Source organism: Empidonax traillii, unplaced genomic scaffold (genome assembly GCF_003031625.1).
Source record: "Empidonax traillii isolate 1590-97213 ecotype Southwest subspecies unplaced genomic scaffold, ASM303162v1 scaffold29:size1973556, whole genome shotgun sequence".
NCBI classification, from domain to species: domain Eukaryota; kingdom Metazoa; phylum Chordata; class Aves; order Passeriformes; family Tyrannidae; genus Empidonax; species Empidonax traillii.
In genome coordinates this window covers 946,999-973,230 of record NW_020955222.1, presented here as the reverse complement: position 1 = coordinate 973,230, position 26,232 = coordinate 946,999, and the positions used below count along the sequence as shown (strand labels likewise).

General features: G+C 35.9%; 1 protein-coding gene across 4 annotated transcripts in view; it reads left to right on the top strand.

Annotated features, from left to right (window-relative positions):
• The window catches only part of ITGA1 (integrin subunit alpha 1), a 71,226-nt gene that overhangs the window by 21,871 nt on the left and 23,123 nt on the right, over positions 1 to 26,232 (top strand). For all 4 annotated transcript variants that reach the window (XR_003574209.1, XM_027910500.1, XM_027910492.1 and 1 more), the window contains exons 2-11: positions 6,830 to 6,950; positions 9,046 to 9,158; positions 10,109 to 10,197; positions 10,286 to 10,400; positions 11,056 to 11,183; positions 17,240 to 17,388; positions 18,901 to 19,051; positions 19,987 to 20,152; positions 24,351 to 24,424; positions 25,362 to 25,506. Coding sequence is in view for 3 of the 4 variants with exons in the window: in XM_027910500.1 (XP_027766301.1) it covers positions 6,830 to 6,950; positions 9,046 to 9,158; positions 10,109 to 10,197; positions 10,286 to 10,400; positions 11,056 to 11,183; positions 17,240 to 17,388; positions 18,901 to 19,051; positions 19,987 to 20,152; positions 24,351 to 24,424; positions 25,362 to 25,506 (1,251 nt within the window). In the remaining variant the exon portion in view is untranslated. The remainder of the gene's footprint in view (positions 1 to 6,829; positions 6,951 to 9,045; positions 9,159 to 10,108; positions 10,198 to 10,285; positions 10,401 to 11,055; positions 11,184 to 17,239; positions 17,389 to 18,900; positions 19,052 to 19,986; positions 20,153 to 24,350; positions 24,425 to 25,361; positions 25,507 to 26,232) is intronic.

The window sequence follows — 26,232 nt, the reverse complement described above, 5'->3', positions numbered from 1 at the left end:
TTTTTTTTTTTTTTTTTTTTTTTTTAGGCTAAGAGCAACAAAATTAATCTGTAATACATAAAGTATGCTTAGTGTAGGAAAAATAGTCTAGCTAACAGGTCAAATGAAAAATCACCATGGAAGAAGTGACTTTGGGGCTTACTAATGTGTGTTTCCCACAGCACTAGGTGTATCTGACTTTCATGCTTTCTGCATGAAATATGACATAATTATAGATGAATATGAATAGTTTCTATCTCAAAAAAAAAAAAAAAAAAAAAAGAAAAGAAAAAAGAAAGGGTCCTGTGGGCTTACAGATAAAACTATATGGTAGGAAATGGAAGTTATAGTGGAGTGTTCATGAGGAAATGGTCTTGGATAGCAAAGGAGAATGGGCATAGAGGGGAACACAAAGATTATAGGTACTTGAATGGAGTTAAGTACTGATGGAAGAACTACATCCAACAGATAGACTGGAAATCATTGGAGACAAGATGAAACATTTTTTAGGAGTTGTCTTGCTTCCATCAAGCTGCTAAAATTGCTAAGCCTTCGTACATCTGCACAGATCTAATAGCAGACCTTGAAAACTTTTCAGTATGTGAGTAGATATTTCTAAGGCTTTTTCCTTCCTTCTGTGAAAAACAGCATAGTGCTAAGAACTGTGCTGACAAGAGGACCACTTTCCAAATTTTGAACAAAATAGTTTTATTCTGGTGACTGGTAACTTAATTGGTTACATATTCTTGGTCTCTGCCATTATAATTCCACAAATTTTGCCTGTTGGATTGTGTTTTTAATTTCGGACCACATTACAAAGCCTTGATTCAGTATATTTTCAGACTTCACACTGCTTTGTTAAGTTATTTTCCAGCACAAAATATTTCGTACAAAACTAGCAAAGGGAGCTTTATTTAATGGGTTGTACAAGGCATTTAATAGGTTTTGCAAAGCATGTAGCTACTGAATCTGGAATTACTTTCAAATATATATTTCTTGGTCTTTCAGGGTACTTATGTAATTTTAATAAGAAGTGGTTTTTTAGTTATTCAGACTCTTTCCAGAAACTTTTCAGAGGTTAAAGGTTAAAGAAAAAATGCTGGAGGCAAAATTATACAAAGGTCCTTTTGTAGCCCAGAAAAATAAAAGCGTGATTTAAGCACCACTTGAAAAAGTTTCAGAACGTGATTTTTTTTTTTTTAATATACAGCTTTATTTGAAATATGTTGATATTTAGCCAGCCAGAACTGAATGCAGCAGGAACTCCTGACAGCCTCCTTGGCCTTCTGTAGGAAAGGCCAGAGCACTGTGGCCCCTGAAGTCACAGACAGCCATTGTACCACTCTTTCTTCCACTTGGGATGTCAGTGGAAAAATCTCTTTTTCATAAGACAAGGCTTTGTAATTCTGCAATGACATTATCACTTGTAGATTTGCTGGTCCAGCAAAAAAAATCCACGTTTCAGCCATGATTTCACAAATAACATTTTTATAGATATGCTTTTACAAGCAGAACATGTTTAATCTTCCTTGCTGCCAGGCAGATGCAGTTCAGCCCTGACCCAAGTCCGTGATGTTGTGTTGATGCAGCTAAAAGATCCAGCTTTTAGGAGGTTTTATTTCCCGAGGCCCAGTGCTGTGCTTACTGAAGGGCACAGTTTGTTCTCTGATAGGGGCTTGATTCCAGTTAGCTGAGTTGCACCACAGGCTTGCAAGTGCCAACTCACAGAATCAATATCCTCAGGTGAAAGAGTTTTCTAATTGCAGAGCATAATACTATTGACCATTGTCTTCAAAAATAAGCTTTTGTGTGAGGCCACACCAATGCTCCCAGTCCTGCTCCCCTCATTGAGTCACTTTCAACAGCATCTTGATTGCATCCTTTTACACTGCTTGTTTCTTGTTTTCTAAGATCATGAGAGACAGGTAATCTTTGCAACACCAGTATAAAATACTTTTAAAGGCAGTCAGTTATTGCTTTATAAACTAGAACATCTGTTCTAATATCACTTAGCTTTCAGATTTTGATCAGATGCACAGTTTCCTGTTACTGTATTGCACACCTGTGTTGTTAGCAGGTATTTAAAATATCTTTATAGTAACATTGGTTGTAATATGTGCTGTACCAACACTAAAGCAAAATTTTTTTTATTTATTTTGCAAGGGTTCCAAGTATATAAGAACTCCATAAAGCATTTTAATCTTCTCTTAATCTTCAGTTTAAATTTCTCCATCCTCTTTTATATCCCAGGATAAAAGCAGTCTGATTTTTAGACTTTTTGTTAAATTCCCAGTATTTTCCAGTTGTGCATACTTTTGCTAGATATTTCTACTTGTTTAGGTGTCCTCCTTGATTGCACTTAGATGTGCTTTGTTTCAGTCTCTTCTTGCAAAATGCAGATGAATTGATAAAGACAACAGACATGCTATAGCAGTAAGTGTGAAATGAAACAAAAATAACTTTTTGACCACAGGCTGGCAGGGAGAAGTAGTGCACAGCCAATGAGTTAGCCCTGTTCAATTCTAAGTGTAAATGTCCTTTCCTGTTTTTGAAAGAAAACATTTTCATTTGTCAGGATAACCTCTGTTTATAGAGGATGCAATTGTTATTTGCTACATGCAATGCACAGATAAAACATTCTAACTCAGTTTACTGTCTCATTTAAGTAGATCTTCATGATGTCATTTATTGTTGGTGATTTGCAGTGATGTATTTTTCATCAGTAAAGAGCCAGGAGTTAGGCTTTGTTCTACAGTTTGGGTTATGTTTATATCCATCTGTTTTTGGAAAATAAGGGTGCCAATTCTGCACTTCTGTGTTTGTAAGCTTAGAGTGGCCAGCCAATATGCTGGTGGACAAGTCCCAGAGAAATCTAGTTTTGTATGGTTTAGAGGCAGAATAACCATCCAGACAGCATGAATGTTTAGCTAAAAGAACTTGTTAAGGAAAACAGAAAAAAATTTATTAGTGGCTACTGGACAAGTATGAGCTACTACTCTGGGTTTATAACAAAAATAATATTTGTGTAGTTGTCTTGGTGACTGTTAACCTTCCACGTATAGGTACAAGCTGTGCTAAGAAAAGAATGGCACATGTATCAGCTCATGTTCTCCTCAGTTTAAATCAGCAGTGGGAGGGACATTGTCTGCAGTGCCTTCTTTCCTGTAGGACATGAAATGAAAACTGTAATTTCAGTTTTAACCTTTGATAAACATTTATATTCTGCACTTCTGATCTGTGTTAGTCATTTCTGATGTGTTAACAGTCATTCTGATAACACAACATGAAATAGTTCAAAATCCTAATTTAATTTACCTCCATTAATTGTGATTAAGTAATATACCACATACCTTATGAAAAAATGTTTTTTTCTCCTTAATACTCATGATTCTGGAAAGAATCCTCTCCAACTTCCCTGTAACTCTCCTTTTTCCACTGCTTCTGCCAATAGTCTTTTTAATTCATATGCACAAATTACTTAGAAACAGTAGAGAGTGCATGTCATCTAGACAGAAACTGGAAGTTTGAAAGAGTTCAAGCTAGATATTGTTATTAATATAATATTCACACATATAATCTTGATATTTTAAAATGTTCTGAATAAGCAGCTCATGTATAGTGTTCTCTGCACTAAAAAATGAAATAAAATGTGAAAGCCAGGTTGTCATAAATCAGTAGATTATTGTTAGTTAGCAGTGTAATGTAGGTCACCGTGAACTCCACTTTCCCATTTACCATCTGCAGATTTGAACATCTCTTTGAGACATTTGTAAGATTTCCTTTTACAGGATCTATGGAAAATGTGGTAGGCTACCTTTAAAATCTGCTAACGATTCATGAACTATACTTACACTGTTTATCATGACCCTTACTTTTATGCAAAAACATTATGCTCAAGATGTTTCATAGCACATGGAGGCCACAGAAGGCCACAGAGTATATTTGCATGTTAAAATATGCCGCACAGTTTGTGTATGAAGTCAAACTTCAAAGCTTCTAACTTCTGGCTTAGATAGAAGGGGAAGATGAGAGAGCAAAAGGACAGCCATGCTGGATCAAATGAAGATCATATTTTGTCCAATATCATGACTGCAGGAGTACGTGTAAACCAATAGCTAGAGACAAAAAGGAACTAAGCAAGCATATATAATATTCCTCTCCCAGCTTCCAAGTATTTCTAGCTACAGGGATTTCCTGAACCAGATGTGCATTCTGTATGGCTGTAATCTGCAGTGCTTTTATATTCCATTAATTTATTCAGTTCACCACTGAACACATTACATTTAGCATCCAAAGTGTTCATTGTCAACAAGGTCTGTGGGTCTGTACTACTGTGTGGTGTCACCACCTCCTTTTTACTTCTGACCACCTAGCTACTTTTGGTTTCTCTAGCTTTATTGTTTTAGAAGAAAGCACTGTTATTGTTGGTTCCAATTTGACCTCACTCAGAAGCACGAGGATTTGGGTGGTTAGTAGCAGACAGCTAGCATTTTTTATTCCTCTTCTAGTTTGGTTGTTTTAGCATTTCTTATTTTCAACTGCCTGTTATAGCTATGAAGATTAGAAGCATATGCATTAATATTATGAGATTTGAGAATATCACATAACCAATTCAGGAAATTTCATAGCCATTTACTATAATGAATACACAGTAAAAATCACAATAGTCAATACTGCATCATTGTGATGAAATTCATTTTCTATCAGCAGATGATGGAATAATGATGGAGGATATCATGGTGGAGTGAGCAGAGCACAGGGTGCACATGTAACCTTTGGGGTTTGCTTTAGGAGAAAGTAAATGGGAAGAAATGAGATGGAATTTGTGGCCTTTAATATTTCATATCATAATATGTTTTGAACATCATCATAAGGTGAGAAAGAGGAAAAACATGCCTCCTAAGACTTCTAGAAGGATGTTCTGTCAGTCTCATTCAGGGCTAAAGTGAACAGGCATCTGGAGATCATTAAGAGGCAAGTCAACATGGACAGATTTTGCATTAGCTTTCTTCTTCAAATAAATAATGAACTTAGTTACTTTAGCAGGTGATCTCATTAGTATTGTTTCATTGTCTAGGGTAGGTTGGGAGTCTAAATGACACGGTCAGAATCCCTCACATTGTGTCAAAAGTAATAACAGCAATTGGTTTTACTCTGAAATTTAACAAAACAAGATTTAAACTGGTGATATCTTTCCTGGGTTTTTATTTATTTATTTATTTATTTGCATTTTAACTGTGCTTTGATGGCAAAAGGGGTGGAGGGGAAAGCAAGGGGGGAAAACTACTATTGCTCATGTACAGGCATGGCAGAATTTCTTTAAACACGAATGTTTAAGGGAAACAAAATATTATTTTCTAGCAAATTATTTCCCATCAGACTGTCAACCATTAATTTTTTATCTCTTGCAATAAATATTTTGCTGAAGAGTAAAAGTAATCTCTGATGTAGTTTTTTCACTTCTTTATATTTCCTGACTCTGACTGGAGGAAGAAAAGCTAAAATAAAACAAATTAAACTTTTCCTTTTTTTGCTGTCCAGTGAAACTGGAAATGCCTATTTAGTGACAAAGAGTCTTCTGTGATAATTTTACTGCATTAAGCAGGAAATAAGATGCTGAGAGAGACAGATTAGCATTGACCACTTGGGAGCTTAATTATAGTAACAAGCTTTCCATGAGAATATCTTTGATTCAGTGGTGAATAACAGATGTGTTTTAGTAGCTGTGCATTATTTAGCTCCTTTGACATGCAGCAAGTTTTATGGATTTGGGTATTTTTATGTAATGGTTAATGTCAGCAAATGATCAGGAAATGCTTCTTTAAAATTAAACTAAACTTGTGTATAACTGTGTTTTTAAGAAGTCTTGATGTTCTACAAATTCAACTATTCTTTGGCTCTTGTGAATTAAATATACAACTCTGCAGTGGCAGAGTCAGTGATTGCTTTTGAAAACTTACAGGGCAAAGATGGAAGACATAACTATAGGAAAGAATAAAGGAAGAAAAGGTAAATAGGTTTATTTTTATATATCAATAGTAATTTTTGCTTCTTACTGAGCCTTGTAGTGGGTTATGAGTATCACTTCAAGCTTGGTGGTTTCTGAAGCTTGCTATGCAGTTATATTTTTACATTACTTTCCTTGATGATGATCACTGAACTTTAGGGTATGGGAAATCAGTCAGAAGCAGCATTTACTCTATTTACTTACCTCATCATAGTCCAAGATCACCATTGTAGAGCAACTTTTCCTACACATATAAAGGTGGGAGTTCTGTAGATAATCACATATAGATACTAAGGAGATATCAGCATATCATATGTACTTTTTTCTCTAATATAAATTAAAATTAAATACATCTGAAGGTTTTTCCTTATTCTTTTCCTACGTATGTCTTCTGCAAAGAGTTAAAAATCAGTTAATTCTCAGTTTAAGAAACCTCGAGAACTACTACCTTGAATGAGGGAAGGAACATTTTGTGTAAAATTCTTAAATTAGAAATTAATGAAGCTAAAAGGAGTAAAAATAACTAAAAAGTTATGTTATATTTAATGTTAATCTTAATAATGTTTTACCTAATGTTAGTTGAATTTTGATTTACATATGAGTGACCGGCTTTGCAAAGTGTGTTTTGGATACAGAAATCCAGTTGCTAACATCTCTGAATTTAGTTATGTATCTATGTTGAGGAAGTCTGTTTTAAATCTCTGTAACTGTGATACATATCCCCAAATGCCATTTTCAAAACATCTTGTACTTTTGATTAACTGAACCTTGATTTCTTGAAAGTATTGGTGTTTATATGTATTGCTATATGCTAATTTTTTTAAAAATAATATCTTTTTAAAGCTCTCTTTCACCTTGTCCACACTTCCAATGTTGATGTGAAAAATGCAATGACCTTCAGTGGGCCTCTTGAAGACATGTTTGGATACACAGTCCAGCAGTATGAAAATGAGGAAGGGAAATGGTAAGCCCTTTTCCTTTTTTTAAAATGAACACTCCAAAATATTAGGTATTCAGTGACTCAGGTGCTATTCTTCTGTTTTCAAGTAAGGATAAGATTCTGTCAGTCATATTTCTTAAATTAAAGCACAGACCTGAGGAAACCTGGACAGATTGTGAGAGTGAAAGATCTGCATTCATACCTCCATTTGTCTCCTCAAAGACATGAGTAACTTCACAAAAGGGGTAAATTCCCAAATTGATGAAGCTGAGAAAGTACTCAGTTTTGCATGAGCTCTGTTTTTTCCATTTACCAAATGAGGTCTTTGCCTTTTCCTTCTGTTAATGTATTTGCAATGAAATTACTCTTATTCTACCTAAATAATATGTATGATATATTTTTTCCTAAAGTTTTCTGTCAGAGGTTGTCTGAACTGAGTTTTTTAACTGATGGGAAAATATTTGTTAGTACAGTACTCCCTCAGACTTCCCTTTTAGAAGGCTAATTATGTCTTGCAACTGGTAATATATTTGCATTTTGGAGTTGGAGCCTTTATCTTAACCTCTCTTTTCCTTCCTGTTGTTCCAAGTGGAGGTTGCATTTTGGCATGCTTACTCATATTGCTTCTTGGTCTTTTGATAAACACCTGCTTATGCTTTTCCCTTGTTAAAACAAACTTCACACACTGACGACTGGGCTGGGGGACTGAAAAAATGATTGCATGGTAAGAGGTTTGAGATCTCCATCATTCCTTGCAGATTGCTCTGATTTTCCCAGAGCTCTGACAGTAATTTTACATTCTTGGTAAAGGCAGAGACTCCTGCAGGCAGCCAGGAGCGACAGCCAGGTTAGACTGTTCTGCAGTGCCCAAGCAATGCCCCCTGCAAGTGCCAGGACTGCCTGACTCCCAGAGTCTGTCCACCACTGCAACACCATGTTCACCATTAGCCTTGGGGAATCTTCACAGACATGAAATTGCAGAGCCTGCTTTTGAATAACCTAGTTCCCAATTGCTGAGACTGTAGGACGTTTAAATACACATTTGTATGAGGGTCATGAGAGAATAATAGTAATGACCTTCTTTGAGCTAATTTAAACCCTCAGGAAATGGAATCCGTTCTAGGAGCTCCGATTTTGCAAAGTAAGCTGTATTGTTGTAAACTGTACTGAAGCCTTTCAAAACCAAACAATAATATGAGCTGGAAAGAGTGACTCTACCAGTCGCCAAAGGAAGACAGTGATATGAACTAGTGTGCTAGATCTAGACATCTCTGAAATTAAACTCTAGAGCTGCTGTAAATTGCCAAGCTTTCAGCATATCTACATCTAGAGCAGAAAATTTGTTGATTGGTAATTAAAAATAAATGTAAAAACCAGCCTTGTGATGCTTTCTCAACTTCTGTAATGCTACCTGTATACTACAGATAGAGCTTTTTGGCAACAGATTGTCTGTGAACCTGACTGGGGTTGTTTCTCAACAAAACTGGGATCCCCTAAAAGAATCTCTTGTGCAAAAAGACAGAATAGCCTTTCAGACTACTTACCTCTCTTCACAGGGCTCTTTCTTTCTGAGAAAGGAACAGCACAGGCACAGTAACCTAATGAATTGATCACCTTCCACAGGATGTCAGGCACACTGAGCTTTGCTGCATTTTAAAAATTTGAAATTTCTTATAATAACATGTAAGCTGCTGGCTTGCATTATTTAAGACTGAATTCTTCTTGTGAGTGCTTGTGAGCCTTGCCTTTGGCATGTGGTCTCTGAGCACTGAAAAGAGGTTTTCATCTAAAATAATGTAAAGACCAAGGATATATTAAATAAAACAGATCTTTCTTTCTGTATTATTTCTAGTACTTGTCATTCACCCATCAATATTGCTTTTATTTTCCATTGTAATTTTTTAAAATGTTATTCTAATCTGTAATTTGGTATATAGCCCACTTTGCTTTCTGTATCCTTATTATTTTGGTTGTATCTAACTACGATACTTCTCTTGTTCTCCATCCTGTACTACTAGTACAGAGCTTGCTGCAGTTATGCTCTCTCTGTAAGTTTTATTTGCTGACTTTTGTGCCTTGTAAGATAGAAGAAATTTGAAGAAACTTATTTCATTTGCAGGGTACTTATTGGTTCACCGTTAGTTGGCCAGCCTGAGAAAAGAACAGGCGATGTCTACAAATGCCCTGTAGGAAGGGACAGCCAGTCACCTTGCACAAAACTGAACTTGCCAGGTATGAAAGGAAATAAATCTGTGTCATGTGGAGCAATAACAGAGGTCAGATCTTAGGAGATTTTTAGATAGTAATTATGCATTAGAAATGTTTCTATAGGGAAAATTTTCTTAGGAGGGCTCCAGAGCTAAATGTGAAGGAAGTTGTGTTTGTAACATTAAAAATTATTTTATTTTAAGGCTTCTCACTGTCGTATGGAAAACATGCTCATAATTTTAGAATGGGCATGTGATTGTGTTATCAAAACTTTATTATGACTGGCATTATATTGTTTGTGGTTGGCAATCCTGGCCATGGAGCCAGAAAGGCCTTGGAGCATAATTTCATAGATTACCCTTTTCAAAACTCTCTGAAGCCAACAAGAGCCTGCATAATGTCATCAGTAAGCTTTTGATGAAAATGTAACTAGGCTGATGCATCTTAATGTAACATAGGTAAATATTAATAATTTCCTTGCTCATATCAAGAGATACATGATGTAGACTAGAAGAGATTTCCTATTAATATGAATTTCACTAAATACACCTGTCATAATATTTATTTTGCCTTGAAAACATTAATGTCTATAATGTAACATAACAATAGCATATATAAAAACTGTTAAGTCATTCATCACAAGGTAAAAAAAAAGAATATTTTTCCAATTAACAAAACTGAGTAGTAGTATCTTGCTTTCATTGCACTGTTATTTTTACTTTTTTCTTATTTTGCGGTTCAAGAAAACTATGCGAGACAGCAATCCAGACAAATTTTCTGGGATAAAAGCCAGTCCCAGAAATTTTTCTTGATTGTTGCAATCGAAGAAGGAGGAGGAAGGGTGCTAAAATATTTGATGAAACCAGTGTTGGTCTGGGTTTATTTTAGAAGCTGGAAGGTCCATACTAGGGGATATATACTTAAGCATTTTATTTTCATGTTCCCAAATACTTAACATTTTAATCTATTTATAGCTGCTACTTCAGTTCCTAATGTTGTGGAAGTAAAAGAAAACATGACTCTTGGAACAACCTTAGTGACTAACCCAAAAGGAGGGTTTCTGGTAAGAAAGGACTTTTTGCCAATTTTAAAAATCTTTTTCTCCTCGGGTATCATAACAAAAACATTTCACCCTTTCTTGTTTTTTAAAGGCATGTGGACCACTTTATGCCTACAAATGTGGACGTTTGCACTACACCACTGGGGTTTGCTCTAATGTCAGCTCCACTTTTGAAACCATTGAGGCCATTGCTCCATCTGTGCAAGGTATGCATGCCACAGGAATTCTCATGTGTGTCCGAAAATAAAAAGTGCCAAACGAGAGAAATGTATACACATAGGCGTATATAAAAAAAATGAACTGCTTAACTTAGCTACCAGCATTACCAAGTTAAGTAAATGTTTTCATTGTCCGTATATAACCTAAATTCTTCCTACTTTTGGAATGTATCTCAGTATAAACAGTCATTACAGTGCTATGTAACATCCAAATACAATTGCTAAAAATAGTTGCTTATGTTTTTAACTTATGGCCAAAAGACTTTTTTTAAATAATGACTGCATGTTGAGACCTAATACAAACCCACATAAAAATGTTAAAGACACAGTCCTTTGGAAAAATTGTAGAGAAACAGATTGATATTAAAGAAGGTAAGGAGTCCCTGTTGAATACTCCAGTTATGTGATCTTCTGCTCCCAGTCTTAAATTTCTGCTTACAAGAAAAACCTTTTCTGATAAAGGAAACACAAACTGCATGAGATACAATGCAAAAGTTGAAGAATGATACTTGGCATCACATACACCAGTTCAGCCCCACTGCAGAAAGATATACATTTGTTACTAATTACAAAAGTAACTGGAACTGTCGGATAAGTCTGATCCTTGATGGTGTCAATTTTTATGTGGCAATCTGTGTTGCAGAGTGTAAAACACAGTTGGACATCGTCATAGTCCTCGATGGGTCTAACAGCATATATCCGTGGGAGAGTGTCACAGCCTTTCTAAACAGCCTCCTCAACAACATGGATATAGGCCCTCAGCAAACACAGGTAACATGGTAGATATTTTATGGGTTTTTTTTTCAATTTGCGAGTCAAAAAAAATTTACAGGAAATAGGATAAGAGTCATCTATGGACCTCTTCAATTCCAAGAACTTATGGCAATAGGATACTAAAGTAAAATAGCTGAAACAACAACTAAGTCAGTACCCAGTCACTGAATAGCAACGTCAGGAAGACTGTCCCTCCTCCCACTGCTCATGCAGTCTGGAGAAGGCAACTTTCTAACAAAGAGACAAAAGTTAAGTGCCTCAAGTGAGGCTGTTTGAACATTGTCCTTTCCTACTTCCTTCCTCTCCATAGCCACTTCTTGCCTTCTTTTGTACTTCATAGCACAAAGGTTATTTCTGCTCTTCCAAGGCACACATGGGTGGTTTGGACAGCCTTTGATTGTAAGTTTTTTGGAGCAGCATTCTCTGTTTAGTACTGTGGAACATCGGGCATACGGCTTTTAAACCTTGAAATCATAATTAATGAGTGGCTGTTAAGCTGCATGTTATTAATGGCAGAAGCTGCATTTATATAATAAGTGGAGAGGGCCAAATTCCCAGCTGCTATAAATCAGTGTGGTTCCATCAGAATTAATGGAGCTACGACCAATTATCCCCCTGAGGATCTGGCATATATCTCACTGCTGAACAGAGTATGTAAATATCAGTTCTAGGAGAACTCTGGCAAGGGGCAAACATGGACTCTGGGATACATTTTAGCACATAAACTTTTAATAATAGCAAGAGAAGACAGTGTTTCTTCCCTTTCTTTATTTTCCACCTCTCAAAATCAAGGATTTTCCAAGCCCCGTGTGATACGCTTCAGGCCAATGCTTAGGATTTTTGCAACTTTAACTTAGCTCCTGACATTCAGCTCCTGCCTTCACCAAGGCGACTGTGAGAAGGTGTAAAGGATACCTCTGTCTGCAGAGAGTATCCCTGCCATTTTGCATGTTAATTGAGGTTTTCAAGTTGCCACCCAGGTTCTCTGTTGGCTGCGCTGAACACTAGCAGATAAAGTAACTTATAAACTGTCAACTTTACCATCATGTGCTCTTATTTTAAACACACTTTACTTCCAGATGTTGCAAGGAAGAAGGAAAACCACTTGTCAAATATATCAGAAAGATTGGCATATATATATTTTATATATTACATAAATATATATATATAAATATATTTTATATTTTATATATATATTTGACATATATATATATATATATGTCAAATATAACAGAAAGAAAAAAGAAATTCTTCCTGGTCCCTTAAACTGAAGATTCCTCAAACATGTGCCATCGTAAAATACTTAAATCTGAGCTTCCCAGTATGGGGCAATGGCTGCATGGAAATCATTAAAATCTTCTGCACAAAGGTCTTCATGGGAGTGGTACACAGGGAAATCAACTCTACTGCTCCCTCAGCCCTCTTCCTCACCCAGCAATTCCTAAATTTTTACATGGCCACACCTCTGTTTTGTTTGGTTTTGGAATACTGCCTCATCTGTGTAGCTCAGCTTTTGCACAAAAAGTCCCTTGCTGGCCTGCACTTCAGCAGCCTGACATCTCCACCTACAAAATCCATTGTACCCACAGTTTGGCATACCTACCCCTCTTCTCACACAAACACTTATTCGCTTGAGAATGTCAGCTTTGGCATTTGGTTGTTACAGAGCAGAAACATTTAAGAGGGAGATAAGAATAGGATAAGGAGGAGGGACACTGAAAAACTGGAAGTGGAAGGCAAAGGCTGAGTGGAATTTTCTCGGTCCCTCTTACCTTCCACCTTCCCCAGAACATACCTCATCTCTCTCCTCTCCTCTGAGCCCCTAGCTTGTAATCCAGGCATATCCAAAGTAACGGGTTTATACTCTCTCCCCCACCTACTCGTCTCCTTTCTCAGAAAAAGTGTTTCAGTGACCATACAGTGGGAAAGAAGAGAAACAACAGAGCAGGCTTATTTATCCTCTCTTCTCTGAAAGCACAGAATAGAAGCAAAGGAACAATAGTTTACTTTCTATCAGTTTAAATTGATTTTTCCATTTTCATTTTTTATTGCTCAGCATGTAGAAACCAGTGGACTTTCACTGACTTAAGATTGTTTTGCACAGGAAAGGAAAGAGGTGATTACAGAATAACTCTAGAGCAGCTTGGGTGTGACTTGTTCAAAACCTTGTTTTGATTAGAGACTTGTGAGGTGTTTGTTTTTGTTTTTTTTTTTTTTTTCACTTATATACCCTCTATGAACAATGGTCATAGAGAGTCAGGAGAGAAGTTGTTCAGTGTTCCATGTTTGGCAGATTTGAAAGTGAAAGCCCAAAGTTTCAGATACAAAAAGCCAAATTTTATGGCTTTTTTTTTCCCCAGAAGTATTTCCTTTTCTTCCTCTTTACCTTCTCCAGATAATCTACAACGTCATACTGATGGTAAAGCTGCATATCTTGGGACAAAAAAGTAAAGGGAAAGTTATGATAGAAAAGTGGAAAAAGGAAGGAGGAATTATGAAAGAAAGAATGGTACAACTGGGAAGAAAATAAAAATATTTCACCTGTTCTTTCTCCACTAACTGCAACAGAAGACAGGTTTTTTCCTCTTTTTTAACTTTTGTGGAGATAATTGCCTTTTTAATATGAGGGCATAGGGTTTTTTTAAATCCTTTATATATGAATAACCTTCTATGGATTTCTTACAGAAGAGAAAGCAGAATACTTTGTTAAGTTCAATTCCAGCTTTAAGCAATGTTGAAATGGCCTTCAGAAATTTTCAGACAGGTTTTATTTTTCATTAACATATGATATAGGCAGTGTTAGATGTTTGGCCTGTACCTTATTATGTCTCCAAAAGGACTGTATCAGTAGAATAACAAGTCATACCATGTCATATCTTACAACTAGTTTTGTCTTCAGAAGAACTGAAGTATATTTGAGAGGTATTACAAAGCTGAAGATAAAGATGAACATTTCTTCAGGATGAAGAAAGATCTTTGCAATAGTTTACAAGTAACCTCTGTCTTGAAGCAAACAAAATGTGGGAAAATGAATTAATTTTTTTTTTTTTGAGTTTAGATATCTTTATAAAGATCTCCTTATGATAAAAGCTATTAGTCATTAGTGCTTCCGAAGGCATATCTGCTTTTCTTTTATGTTAATTATAAGTACATCCAAATATATTTCTGATTTTCCTCCATATCCCAATGTTGAAAATCTTAACTTATGATTTTATGTACTGAATGGTTTTCCTTTCATTTTGTTATTTTTGTCGTTGTAATTTTTTGCAAATCAATTAGCTTAATAATTTATTGGGAAAGCCAGAATGTACTTTCCAAGTAGGGGGCTGTATTCACTTATAAACAATAAATTGTTGCCTTTAGAACTGTTTTGTCCCAAAATAGAACAGTCTTTTACTTGCCTATTCTCTTGTACAACACTTTTCACAGGAACTGGGGACAATTAAAGAATTATTCCCTTGTGTAATGTAAAAGCCATGGAATGCTAGGGAAGGGAACACAAAGTTAAGAATTACAAAGATGTTCAACAGATTATGGTCAGTAATGTTGGGAAAAATAATAGATTCTCTGGAGTAGTGGAGAATTACACCCTTCTTTGTAGTACTCTTGCATTTTCCAGATTTAAATTAAACAAGAAAACCAGAGCATACGATGGCTGCAAGCATCATTCTCAGGGGCTTGCTGAAGTCCCATACAGGCACATTTGCATCATGTACATGTGTCACTTGTAGTTTTCCATAAGATAAAAAGGCTGCAAAAACTCAAACCTTAATTGCTATCTAATAGGATTTAGTTCCAATTTTACAAGGTGGACTTTATTATGTGATCCTTTAGGAGACTGGAATATGAAGTCTTGTAACATTTTGTCATTTCTGGTGGACTTTTTGTTATGTTTTATTGAGGAATGACTCATCTTTGATGCCATGGAATACATAGAAAAAGATGATCAGTGCTTTCAAAACTAGTGCTAAGGAAGGGTCCCACATAACAACTGTATCCCATAAGATAACCACATGCCCCCTTTCCTTCCTGATTTACAAGCTATGCAACACAGTGCAGTTTTCAGACTCAGATGTTCTTCCCATTCACTTCCTGAGAAGGAAGTGCTCAAAATGTTTACTTGCTGCGATCATGGATGTTTCCTTTCAAATAGGAAATTATACAACTCAGTGTCAGCCTGCAGTCATTTTAGGAAAACGACAAAACCAACATGGGTCTCTAGTATCATGGAGGACTGACTAGCAGATACTTTTCACACTGGCAGCAGACAATGTATGATTTAATTTTTGATACCAGTAAATCCTAAAAGCTGCAGATAAAGAGCCAGTGAATCCACACCAACAGTCTCCCTAGCATACAATAGTCTCTGTCTATACTTGGTGCATAATACTGGAATTCTTAAGCCACTCCTCCTGCTCCAAAAGACCAAACACGACAAAAGCCTCTAGCGAGTTAATTGCAGTCTTTTTACAAGACTAACAGTATCCTATAATGCTGTATGTCCCTTTAAATGCGTGCCACAGAATAGTTGAGTTAGAGGGAACAGGTTAAAATTTCATCTTCTTCTTGAGGTTAGTCTGTGCCACATGACTGCTCTGAGTGTTAAGACAGAGTGTGCCCTGGCCAGTTCTGTAAACATTGTGCAGAGTTAATAGTCTGCTGCTTTGGAGAATGTGCAGCCTCTGCATTCTCTCAGCTACACGTGGAAGAGGGCATACCTCCAAGAAACAATTTAAATATCTTAAAGGGAGCAACTTGTAACTTTGACCTTACATCAGTTCTTCCAGATGTGGCTGCATTTTCAAAAGGATACAGAAATTCAGTGGGATTTTGCTACCACATTCCACTATAATTATAGTCCCATAATCACATGTAACTAGCATTTCATAATGACACTGATGTTCAGTGCAAAATCCAACTCTAACTCTCCTACTACAAGCAAAAACAAATTGTGAAGAATCTAAGATGCTATGAAAGTACCTGAAAAAAAACCCTCACAACTGTAAAGCAATTGCAAAGTACATTCTAAACGATTTCTAAAATAATATGATGGCAAAAACATCCCAGAGGTCTTATTGATCTACAGAACCTAAATGCTAAGTGCTATTAATAATAGATGAGTGAGACATAAATGCCACGTAATACTGCATTATCCTAAATAACACCTATAAATTGCCAAGTGTAACATAAAATTGAAATATGCTAATGGAACATTGTGTAGATTCTTCCCAGTAAAAACTGTCAGGAACTTGCCAACATATTAAAAGTGGCAGAGATGAGTGAGAGAAATTAATTAATATTTAAGAATATTGCTCCTCTTTTTATTTCACACTTGGTTTTGAAGCAGGTTCTTTCAGGCATTTTGTGGTTTTAGGTTCCAATCCCATGTGTTGATTTTTGCACAAAGGCTTTTCCTGCTAAGATCATCTAGAGTCTTTACATTACCTTGCCTCATTTCAGAAGCCATAAAATTCCATTTTGTCCATGTTTTCCCCTCTGATACTTGCCTGATCATACTTGGACTTACCTCCTGCTGGGAGAACGTCCATGTCATGGACGTCCCTACTGTCTTCATCAAGATAAGGGTAATTGGGTCTTCCTGTTTCTAGGCTAGGTTTAGGGTAAATAAACTATCAGATGTAGGAATATTATATTTGAATGGAATGAAGAGAGTTGTGAGTGAGCCATGACCTTGCATGCAACAAGGAAAAAAATTTTGAGAAGTTGTGACTGGTGGGTGGGGCATTGGTCTGCCTTTGTCTAGAGGAGAGCAGAGTACAGATAACAGCAAGCCAGGAAGACCAAGGAGCTGAGCCTGCTTTGGGCTTTATTCCAATTTTTAATAAAAGCAATTTAGAAAACGCCGAAATGTTTCATGAGACTGTTCATCTAGCTGGTCTTGCTCAAACACATAGGTGTTTCATACCAGGGAAAACACACAGAGTTCAGGACTCTTCCTGGCTGTAGGTACAGACAGGCATTTACCCCATTTCAGGAGTCAGAGATGTTTCCTTTAACTGCAGTTGACCTTTAACATGACCTGTGTGTTTCAGGTGGGAATTGTTCAGTACGGACAGACCGTAGTCCATGAATTTTACCTGAATACATACTCGACAACAGAAGATGTTATGGCTGCAGCCACAAGGATACGCCAGCGGGGTGGCACGCAAACTATGACAGCCCTGGGAATAGATACAGCAAGGTACATTCACAGGATATTGTCCCACATGTGGGAGAAGCAAACATACAGATATCATGACCATTCTCATTTTATTTATTAGAAATATTATACGGCTAACATCTGACTTCATTTTAACTAAGCAAACATCATTTAGAAGGAGGCTGGATAAACAGACTCTGTCCAGCATCTAGAGCTGTTGTATATGGCACCTTTGAAAGGCCACTGTCTCCTGAGTGAAGGAATTAGGAATAGACATGAAACAAGTTGTACTCTTAAGGAAAGGGCTGACAATATTTGATGTCAACACAGAGCAGGTAGGAACTGTGTATGTAGAGGAATGAAGGAAATTAGGTCTCTCAGAGGAAAAATGAAAAAAATTGAACTTTTTAATTCTAGTTTGTTTTCTTTGAAGTTGATTATTGCAGTGTTTGAGACCACACTTGTTACACTTATATCCTAAGTCTTTGCAGCTTCTGGATCATTGGGAGATTAAAGATCTGTTGTAGGAATAGCAATATTTAGAAATGCTTCTTTTACGAGAAAAATGAAATCTGACTTTCATAAAGGAGATAGTAAATGCAAAATCTCTCAGTAAATTTCAAACTGTACAATGTTGTCCTGCTATCTTTTTTCCTTTGTTTTTTTCCATCAAGAAAGCATTACTTAATTCCATAAAAGATTGCATTCAGTCTTTCCAAACAACCATTTAGTGAAATGTGCAGAATCCTTCTGATGAACTACTTGATTATCAGACCAAAGTTTTGTTGGTGCGATGTTTTAAGTCCAATAAAATTCTTACATATTCAACAGTAAAGTTTTCCTTAGATTCAAGTGGAAGCTTGAGGGAGTCCAAACAAGTTCATGAACGCAGAACAAGTTGAGAATTGCCAAGTACTCAGAAACCACATCTAGTTCAGAAAGCCTGGGTGCACTACAAACAGCTATAGGCTTGTACATAGAGAAACTGTCAGCAAATCTGTTCTTGCAATCTTCGTATTCATCCACTTTTGGCTATCTTCAGTGGTAGATCTCAGCTTTCACTCATATGGCCAGTCTTAGAATTTTGTGGTATTTTTCTAAAAAGAGGAGGCCTTACTTCCTTCTTTCTCCTCCAGAGATGTAATCCAGCCTTGCCTTGTCAGGTCCAGAGTCTGGGTGAGGTTTTTCTACAAGGGTTTTTGGAACTGGAGGGGTGGGAGGTTTGCTTGGATCTTTTTTAAGATGCCAAAAGCTGTTTTAAGGTGAAAGAGGTTTATTTGTAAAGGGGAAGAATTTTTCACTATCCAGCACTTTGTTTTCTGCTATTGCTCACAAGTCAGTGAATAATGGATGAATGCTTGTGAAACTTTGGCTGTGAACTGCCATGTAAGTTCCAATTGCAGTTGTTTGTATTTGTTCATGGCTAACATTAATCTCCATTTCCTGCTTCTTAGTTAATATAAAGTCTTTTAGTTTATGGTTGGCTATGCAAATATGATGCATGTGAGAAATGCTGACATTGCCTTTCTCCAAAATGCTTTATGCTCTCTTTAGGAAAGAAGCTTTTACAGAGGCTCATGGTGCACGAAGAGGAGTGCAAAAAGTAATGGTTATTGTGACTGATGGGGAATCACATGACAACTACAGATTACAAGAAGTGATTGATGATTGTGAAGATGAAAACATTCAGAGATTTGCTATTGCTGTAAGTGAAATTTAATGGGAAAATTCAGAATCTTAAAAGCACGTTTCATCTTCTAAATGTAATTTCTTCTATAAATGTATAGAAGTTCATTTTACAGAATCTTTAAGGAAACATAATTATGTAAGAGAGGATGACAGTAATAAACTGAAAAAACCATTGAACATTTGCTTTCTGATTTTATAGTACATAAGAAAAGCAATCTCTCTGTCTCCCTGATGATGGCAGGTGTATATCTGTGTGAAGAAAAAGGAGGAAGAGTTTGAGGGACAGTTTAAAATCAAATCCTTTTGTTAAAAGCAATATTGAGGAGAGTGGAAAATTTAATATTCTGTGCAATTTCTATAGACATGTTACCTATTAAAAAATAAAAAAAAAAAAGGCAAATGTAACCCATCAGCAAAACGCAAGTTTATTGTGGCTGTGCTGTGTGCTGGCATTCTAAAGCTGTCATTTTCACGTTGAGAAAACTTAGTAGCTGAATGAGAAGAAAAGCATGACAGAGGTTAACCTGTATTGAGAAATATGAAAGCAATAATGATAGATTTGTGTTGAAACTCCACTATATTTGTGTATTCTATACTCAAATAATCTGTTTTCTGTCAATAATTTTGAAGGTATGTTGGATTGTCGTCGCTCCATTGTTCTCTTTCTTTGTTTTGGTACAATGAGGGGGTATGAAACCATAAAACTTCAAGAAAAATGTTATATTTAATTTAAAGAAAGACATAAACCAAAATTTGAATCCAGCAGCATGCCGATTTCGAGTGGTTTCCTTCATAAACCTACAAATCACTAAAGAAAAATTGTCCTTGAAACTGCAATAATTTTTAGCAGTAAAATCCCCACCTAGAACAAAATTTGAATTGGTTCAATGTGCAGAGATGTATCCTTGACTTTGTTGCTTTGTCTTTTTTTTTTTCTTTAATTCTCTTTAGATTCTTGGCAGCTACAGCAGAGGAAATTTAAGTACTGAGAAATTTGTAGAGGAAATAAAATCAATTGCCAGTAAGCCTACTGAAAAGCATTTTTTCAATGTCTCAGATGAATTAGCCCTTGTAACTATTGTTGAAGCACTTGGAGAAAGAATATTTGCGCTGGAAGGTATGACGTTATTTCAAATTTTACTTCATGCCTGCATTACAACTGAAGCAAATAGAAGAACATCTACTTTTATCTTCCTTTGCAATGCATTGTGCTGCATAACATTTATTATACAGATTTTTTTCATGCTGATTATAAAAATATTTTACAGTAGACATCAAAATCATAGGTAGCAATGTGAATACATTCAGAGGAGTTAGAACCTATGGAGACAACAGCCTAAAGGAGTTTTTACTGTTTTAACTGAGGGAAATAGGAATGTGCCTTGTTTCAGGTAAAAAACATTGCCGGATCATACCTGAATTACCCCAGGATCATGTGTTTTTCTGCCTGAACCTTTAGGTTCTCTTTTTTGTTACTTATTAACAATAGTGTATTACTTTGCTATACAAGTTATGATGGATTTGGTGTATAGAGTTGGCAAGGCATATTTTTGCTTTGGAAAAATTCACAAAGATTTAGCACAGAAAAGTCAGTCTCTCATAATGTCTGCTTACATTCTCCATCCAAATGAGACAACACTGTCCAAACCACTGTTTGTCTCAAGTACACTACTGGTAATAGGAGATGAAGTTTATTAGTTATAAATTATACTGGTCAACTCTGAAGGGATTGATGTTACACAAAGAAAACATCTTTCTACTTGGATTATTGTCTTCAACATTTCAACTTTCCAAATAGCTGGAATAGTGTAGTTTACAGCTGGAACAAAACATGATGTTGAATGTCAAGAAATAGTACAAATCTGAGAGAGCATTTTCAGGCTTTTACTTTGGAGCTATATTTCTCAGACATATTCAGGTTGAGTTTTTCTTAGTTATCATTTAATTTGATCAAATATTACAATTTTCAGCTATTATTAAATATGTTTAGTAATAAACATAGTTTATTAAAACATAGTTTGCATGTTCTTCTGTTTTACTTTCTGGAAGATTCGGTTTCCTCAGCTTTGGAAGAAATTAATTTGAAGAGAATCTAATCTCTCTAAAGTCCAAAGTTTAACCTACTTAGGCTCATTGAACACTTCAAAATTCATTGAATAGGATGCTCTTTTCTTAAGTTCCTGTTTACTAAGAATATACTTCAAGTGGAAAAATAGCTGTCCTTCAGTTTGTACTTGTTAATTCTAGAAAAGTGAGAAAAATATTTGTATTTCATCAGCAGAATAAAATGTTAGTTACATCTATTAGCTATAATTAATTTAGAATAAAAAATTTATTAACTGCTGGTCATGACAACAGATTAAGGACCTAACAGGACAGAGTTTCTGGAAATTGTCATTCTCAAAGTTGATGTTTCATGCCATAGCTCAATCATTTGGACAACTAGATACCACTGGAAGGGACAGTCTCAGTTTGTCACACTCCACCTTGTCCCTTTTATCAGTCAGTAGCCATTAGGTAATGCCAGCCTGTCACATGAAACCCCAGTCTCAAAATAGCAGAGTAACTTGTGCCAGCTTGAACTCCATGATGGTGGGGAATGCTCTATGCAGCTCTAACCCTTCCATTGACTTTGGTAATTCATTCCTCTAATCATAAGGAAAAAATTACAAAACATTAGAACATTAAACAAGTTCTGTAGCTTAATAAAATATCCAAATAAATCTTGTTATGTTGATGGTGATGAAACTAACTGATTACATTGTATAAATTTTATGTGTTTATATGATTGTCGGCTCTTGGGATCACTAATCTTCATCATCATGTACTTAAGTGTTTTGGTACATAGAGCATATTGTAGTACTTTTAACTATCAACAAGTTCTGCAGTACTCCTTGAATTCAGTTTCAATTTTCTGCAAGTGATGCAGTAGGAAATATGTATTTCTAAGATATTGCTACTTTTTATAGACTTATAAAGTGTTAGAATATTTATATATTTGATATATTGCTGGATATATTTGCCTTATTTACAATTTTTATTTTATATCGACTTGACTGTATTACAAAAAATATATATTGAAACAACAAATGTGGAATATTATTTTCATCCATACCGTAAGAGACAAGCTAGTTAATTCCATCACTGCCAAAATGCTTTTTGACTTCCAGATTTTCTGTAGGAACTCAGAGATGCTCAAAGGTTTCTACAATAAGACACCCTCAGTATGAGACAAGAAATGTTGCCTCCTCCGCAATAGTCCCAGAAATCATGTAATCTGAGTGCAAGTGAATCAGAATAGAAACTCAAAATGGTATTTTAGCTTTTTGTCAAAACACAGCAAGGTTGAGCTGCTCCAATGGGCTGAAGCTAGATGATGCTGTTTAAATCAATTTCTATTGATCCTACAGGCATAGTTTCTTGTCTTCTCCCAAAGCCTTTCAGTTGCTATTCTAGATTCACAACCGTGTCCAGGCATGTATTTTTCTGGTAGTGGAGAAAAGCATATTAATTGTGTCCCATGCAGCTTTCTGGTGAGAATCCAGTGTACTGAATGTGTGTAATTGGAGAAGATTAATTGACTCCATACATTGTAGCTTCCATGCATCACAGGAAGCTTGATTGTTGAAAAATCAGTATCTGAATTGGTTTAAATTCACAGTCTAAATTGCCTCTTGTTAGTATAGTAGTATATTTGATTTTTTTCTTAGATTTCTTCTTTCCTTTTTGGTTTTTCTCTTTAAAAAAATTCAAATGAAAATTGAGAGTTGAAAAATCAAATCCAACAAAAACCCATCTTTGACAGCCAGTAGATTTTTACACATAATCTTTTTCATATGCCTCTGTCTCTTATGGCAATTTTATGTTTTATCTAACCCATAGGCAGGCACAAATGTTTTTTCACAAAATATACTTTGTAAGATGCTTGGGAGTTTGAAACTGAATGGAAAGTTAGACTGTGGACCATTGTCTAAGCAGCATTCAGAGCTGGACACACCAACAGTACTGGCATTGTCCTCTGTCTCAAGCTGTGAGAGTCTTGTCTTTCTCAGCTCATTAGAGAGCATCCTTTACTTAATGAAAATACTTTTTAACAGCAGATGTGCAACTTAAGAGTTTTATGCCTAAAAATTATTTTTTCAGACTTAGCAAAGCAGCTACATCTTGTGAAACATGATGATCTGTGTTTGTGTCAAACACTTTGTGTTTGAATTCATGTTTCCTTCCTAGGACTGGCTGTAAATCCCCACAATTAGCAAAGACATCATGTCCCAGGGAGCAACCTCTGTGGTTTAGTTGCTGAGTATCAAAAGTTCAGTATTATTTAATAGTCCAGATGCCTGAAATTCATGCAACCATGGCTTGCTATGGCTCAGTTTCATTACACAGTTGAGGGTTCACTTCGGCACTCAGCTGGTAGCAAACTGTGAACTGTTCCTGGACCAGCATCAGAGCAGATTTCATAGCTTCTTCAAGGAAGAATCAATATGCAAAATATAGTTCCCTTACTTGGTCACTTAAAGTGGCAAAATAGTCTTTGACTGCTAAGGGCTACATATCTTCCTTTTAAGTAGAGGAAAAGGCAGAACTTCTTCTTCCCTGACGATATTTCAAGTTTATCTGGGAGCAAAGCAGCCCATCAGAGTTTAATAACTAGCATATGACTACCTGACAAGATACCTGAACTACTACAAAATCACCTGATACCTTTTTTATATAAAGTCACTTATGAGAATCAGTAACTTCTTCATGCAATTTTCTGGGCAGAATTATCATTCCCAAGCCCTTTGCTAAGGCTTATGAATCTTGGACAGCAGAGATTTTCCTGTGTTGTTTTTGCAGAGGTTCATACAAACATCAAGTGTTTTTCATTTAAAGTTCCTCCAGCTGCATACAAATTTTTAGTTGCTTAAATACAAGGCCAGGGTTACATGGCTGGTGTTTTATTGTTCACTTAGCTCAAGTGGAAAATGGCTTAACCATATTAATCAAACATTCCAAACATACTTACCATCAGCCTGAGTTCAAATTTGGTCAGTTTTAGCCCAGAAACTTTGTTGGACGAGTTCTGAGACATGATCCGTAAATGGAAACTCTCATACTTAATGGTAGCATTTAACATAGCTCTTTATTTCTGTTATACATTCTGTCTATTTCTGTTATTATAGAAATTTAAGGCACACTATATTAACCCAATAGTTTAGTTAGGTTATGCCATCCTTTACTATCATATAAGCATTTTCATTACACTCTTCAATTGCTTTTTCAGACTGAAACTAATTTATTTTTGAAACTCAATTTTTTCTGTTTAATAGCCACAACAGACCAGCAGGCCTCCTCATTTGAAATGGAAATGTCTCAAGCTGGTTTTAGTGCTCATTATTCTCAGGTAAACAAACTGTTTTAAAATAAAAGTTATTTTATAAAGTAGATATTTGCTGATGATTCTGTGAATTTGGAGTAAGTGTTTCAGAATTCCTTGTATAGTCCTGTTTGCTGTTGGAAGTTTTGGAGTGTCCTCTAATCCAGTTATGTTTTTTTTTTTTTTTAATATGTAAAGAACAGTTATGATCAATGAAAGTTCAAGAAAGTAAGTATATACTTCATATGAACTCTAAGTCTAATGGTCCCATAGCACTTTCTATCAGAATAATGGCCTAAAAATATATTGAGAAAGATGGAGAAAGACTTTTTACCAGGACAAGGAACAGTGTTTTAAATTGAAAGACAGTTCTAGAGCAGGGCCATAAAGGTGACCAGATGGCTGGAGCACTTCTACCATGAAGACAGGCTGAGAGAGATGGGGTTATTAGATTGGAGAAGAGAAGGCTCCAGAGAGAACTTACAGCAGCCTTCCAGTACTTAAAAGGGGCTTATAAAAAAGATGGAGAGTGATTTTTCAGACAGGCAGATAGTGATAGGACAAGAGGGAATGGTTTAAAACTAAAAGAGGAGAGGTTTAGATGTTAGGAAGAAATTCTTTAAATAGAGGGAAGTAAGGCACTGGAACAGGTTGCCCAGAGAAGCTCTGAAAGCTTGTCCCTGGAAGTGTTCAAGACCAGGTTGAATGGGGCCCTGAACAACCTGATCTAGTAAGTGGCATCCCTGCCCATGGCAAGTGGAGTTGAAACTAAATGATCTTTAGGTCATTTCCAACCCAAGCCTTTTCTACGATTCTATGATTTTAGGGGCCATACTATAATAGGAAAAGCAAGGCTAAATATGTAAGTATACAGGAGGCATTACTCAAATGTGAGCATCCTGAATCATGAATGTCAAAAGATGATTCACATAGACAATAGGCTTTTTGTTTTTCTCTGCTTAAGGATTGGATCATGCTTGGAGCAGTTGGAGCATATGACTGGAATGGCACAGTGCTCATGGTGAAGGACAGTGGTATTTCCATGCCAACTAATGACACCTTTCGTGACAGGACTTCAGAGAGAAATGAACCACTTGCAGCCTATTTAGGTAAGAGAAATACCTCATCTTACAACACTTTTCAAAAAATGCTACAAGACCTCCCTCAAAGCTCATTGAAAAGAAGTATCTTATAGAATATTATCTTATATTCTAGGAGCCTGGGAATGAGTCTACTGTATGATTTTCTTGTTCTTTTGAAAAAATAAATTTCTACAATCAGAAAACTAGTCCAAACATAGACTTAAGTGTATCTAGACTTTCTAAAAATTTAATCTGTTCAGAGATGACTTCACAGATTCCTCTAGTACTCTTATGAAGTTTTTCTATGCCTCGACAGTTAAAAAGTCTTATACAATACTCAGTCTAAATATTTGCTAAAAATTAATCTGCTTTCTGTCACTCAGTGGACAAGACCAAAAAGACCAACATATTTTTTTATAATAATGTTTTGCATATTGGCAGGCTACTATTATCCTCTCATCCTTTTCTACCAAAAAGCTTCAGTGGCCTTGCTCTGTCTTCTAGGTCTCGCTTTCTACACCTAATTGTTCTATTTGCTCTGTTACATCATTTAAGCCACGCTTTCACTGATAAAGAATCAACACTGGAATAGTTTAATGTTTTTTTTTTCCCTAAGTACACTGTCCTCTTTGCAAAATGCCTTTTTATAACTCAGATTTGGTAATTTTTAATTTAGATCTTATCCTCCATAACATTGCAAATTTTTAAGTCTTCTTTCACCAAAGTTATTAAATTGTTGTTAATATTAAACAA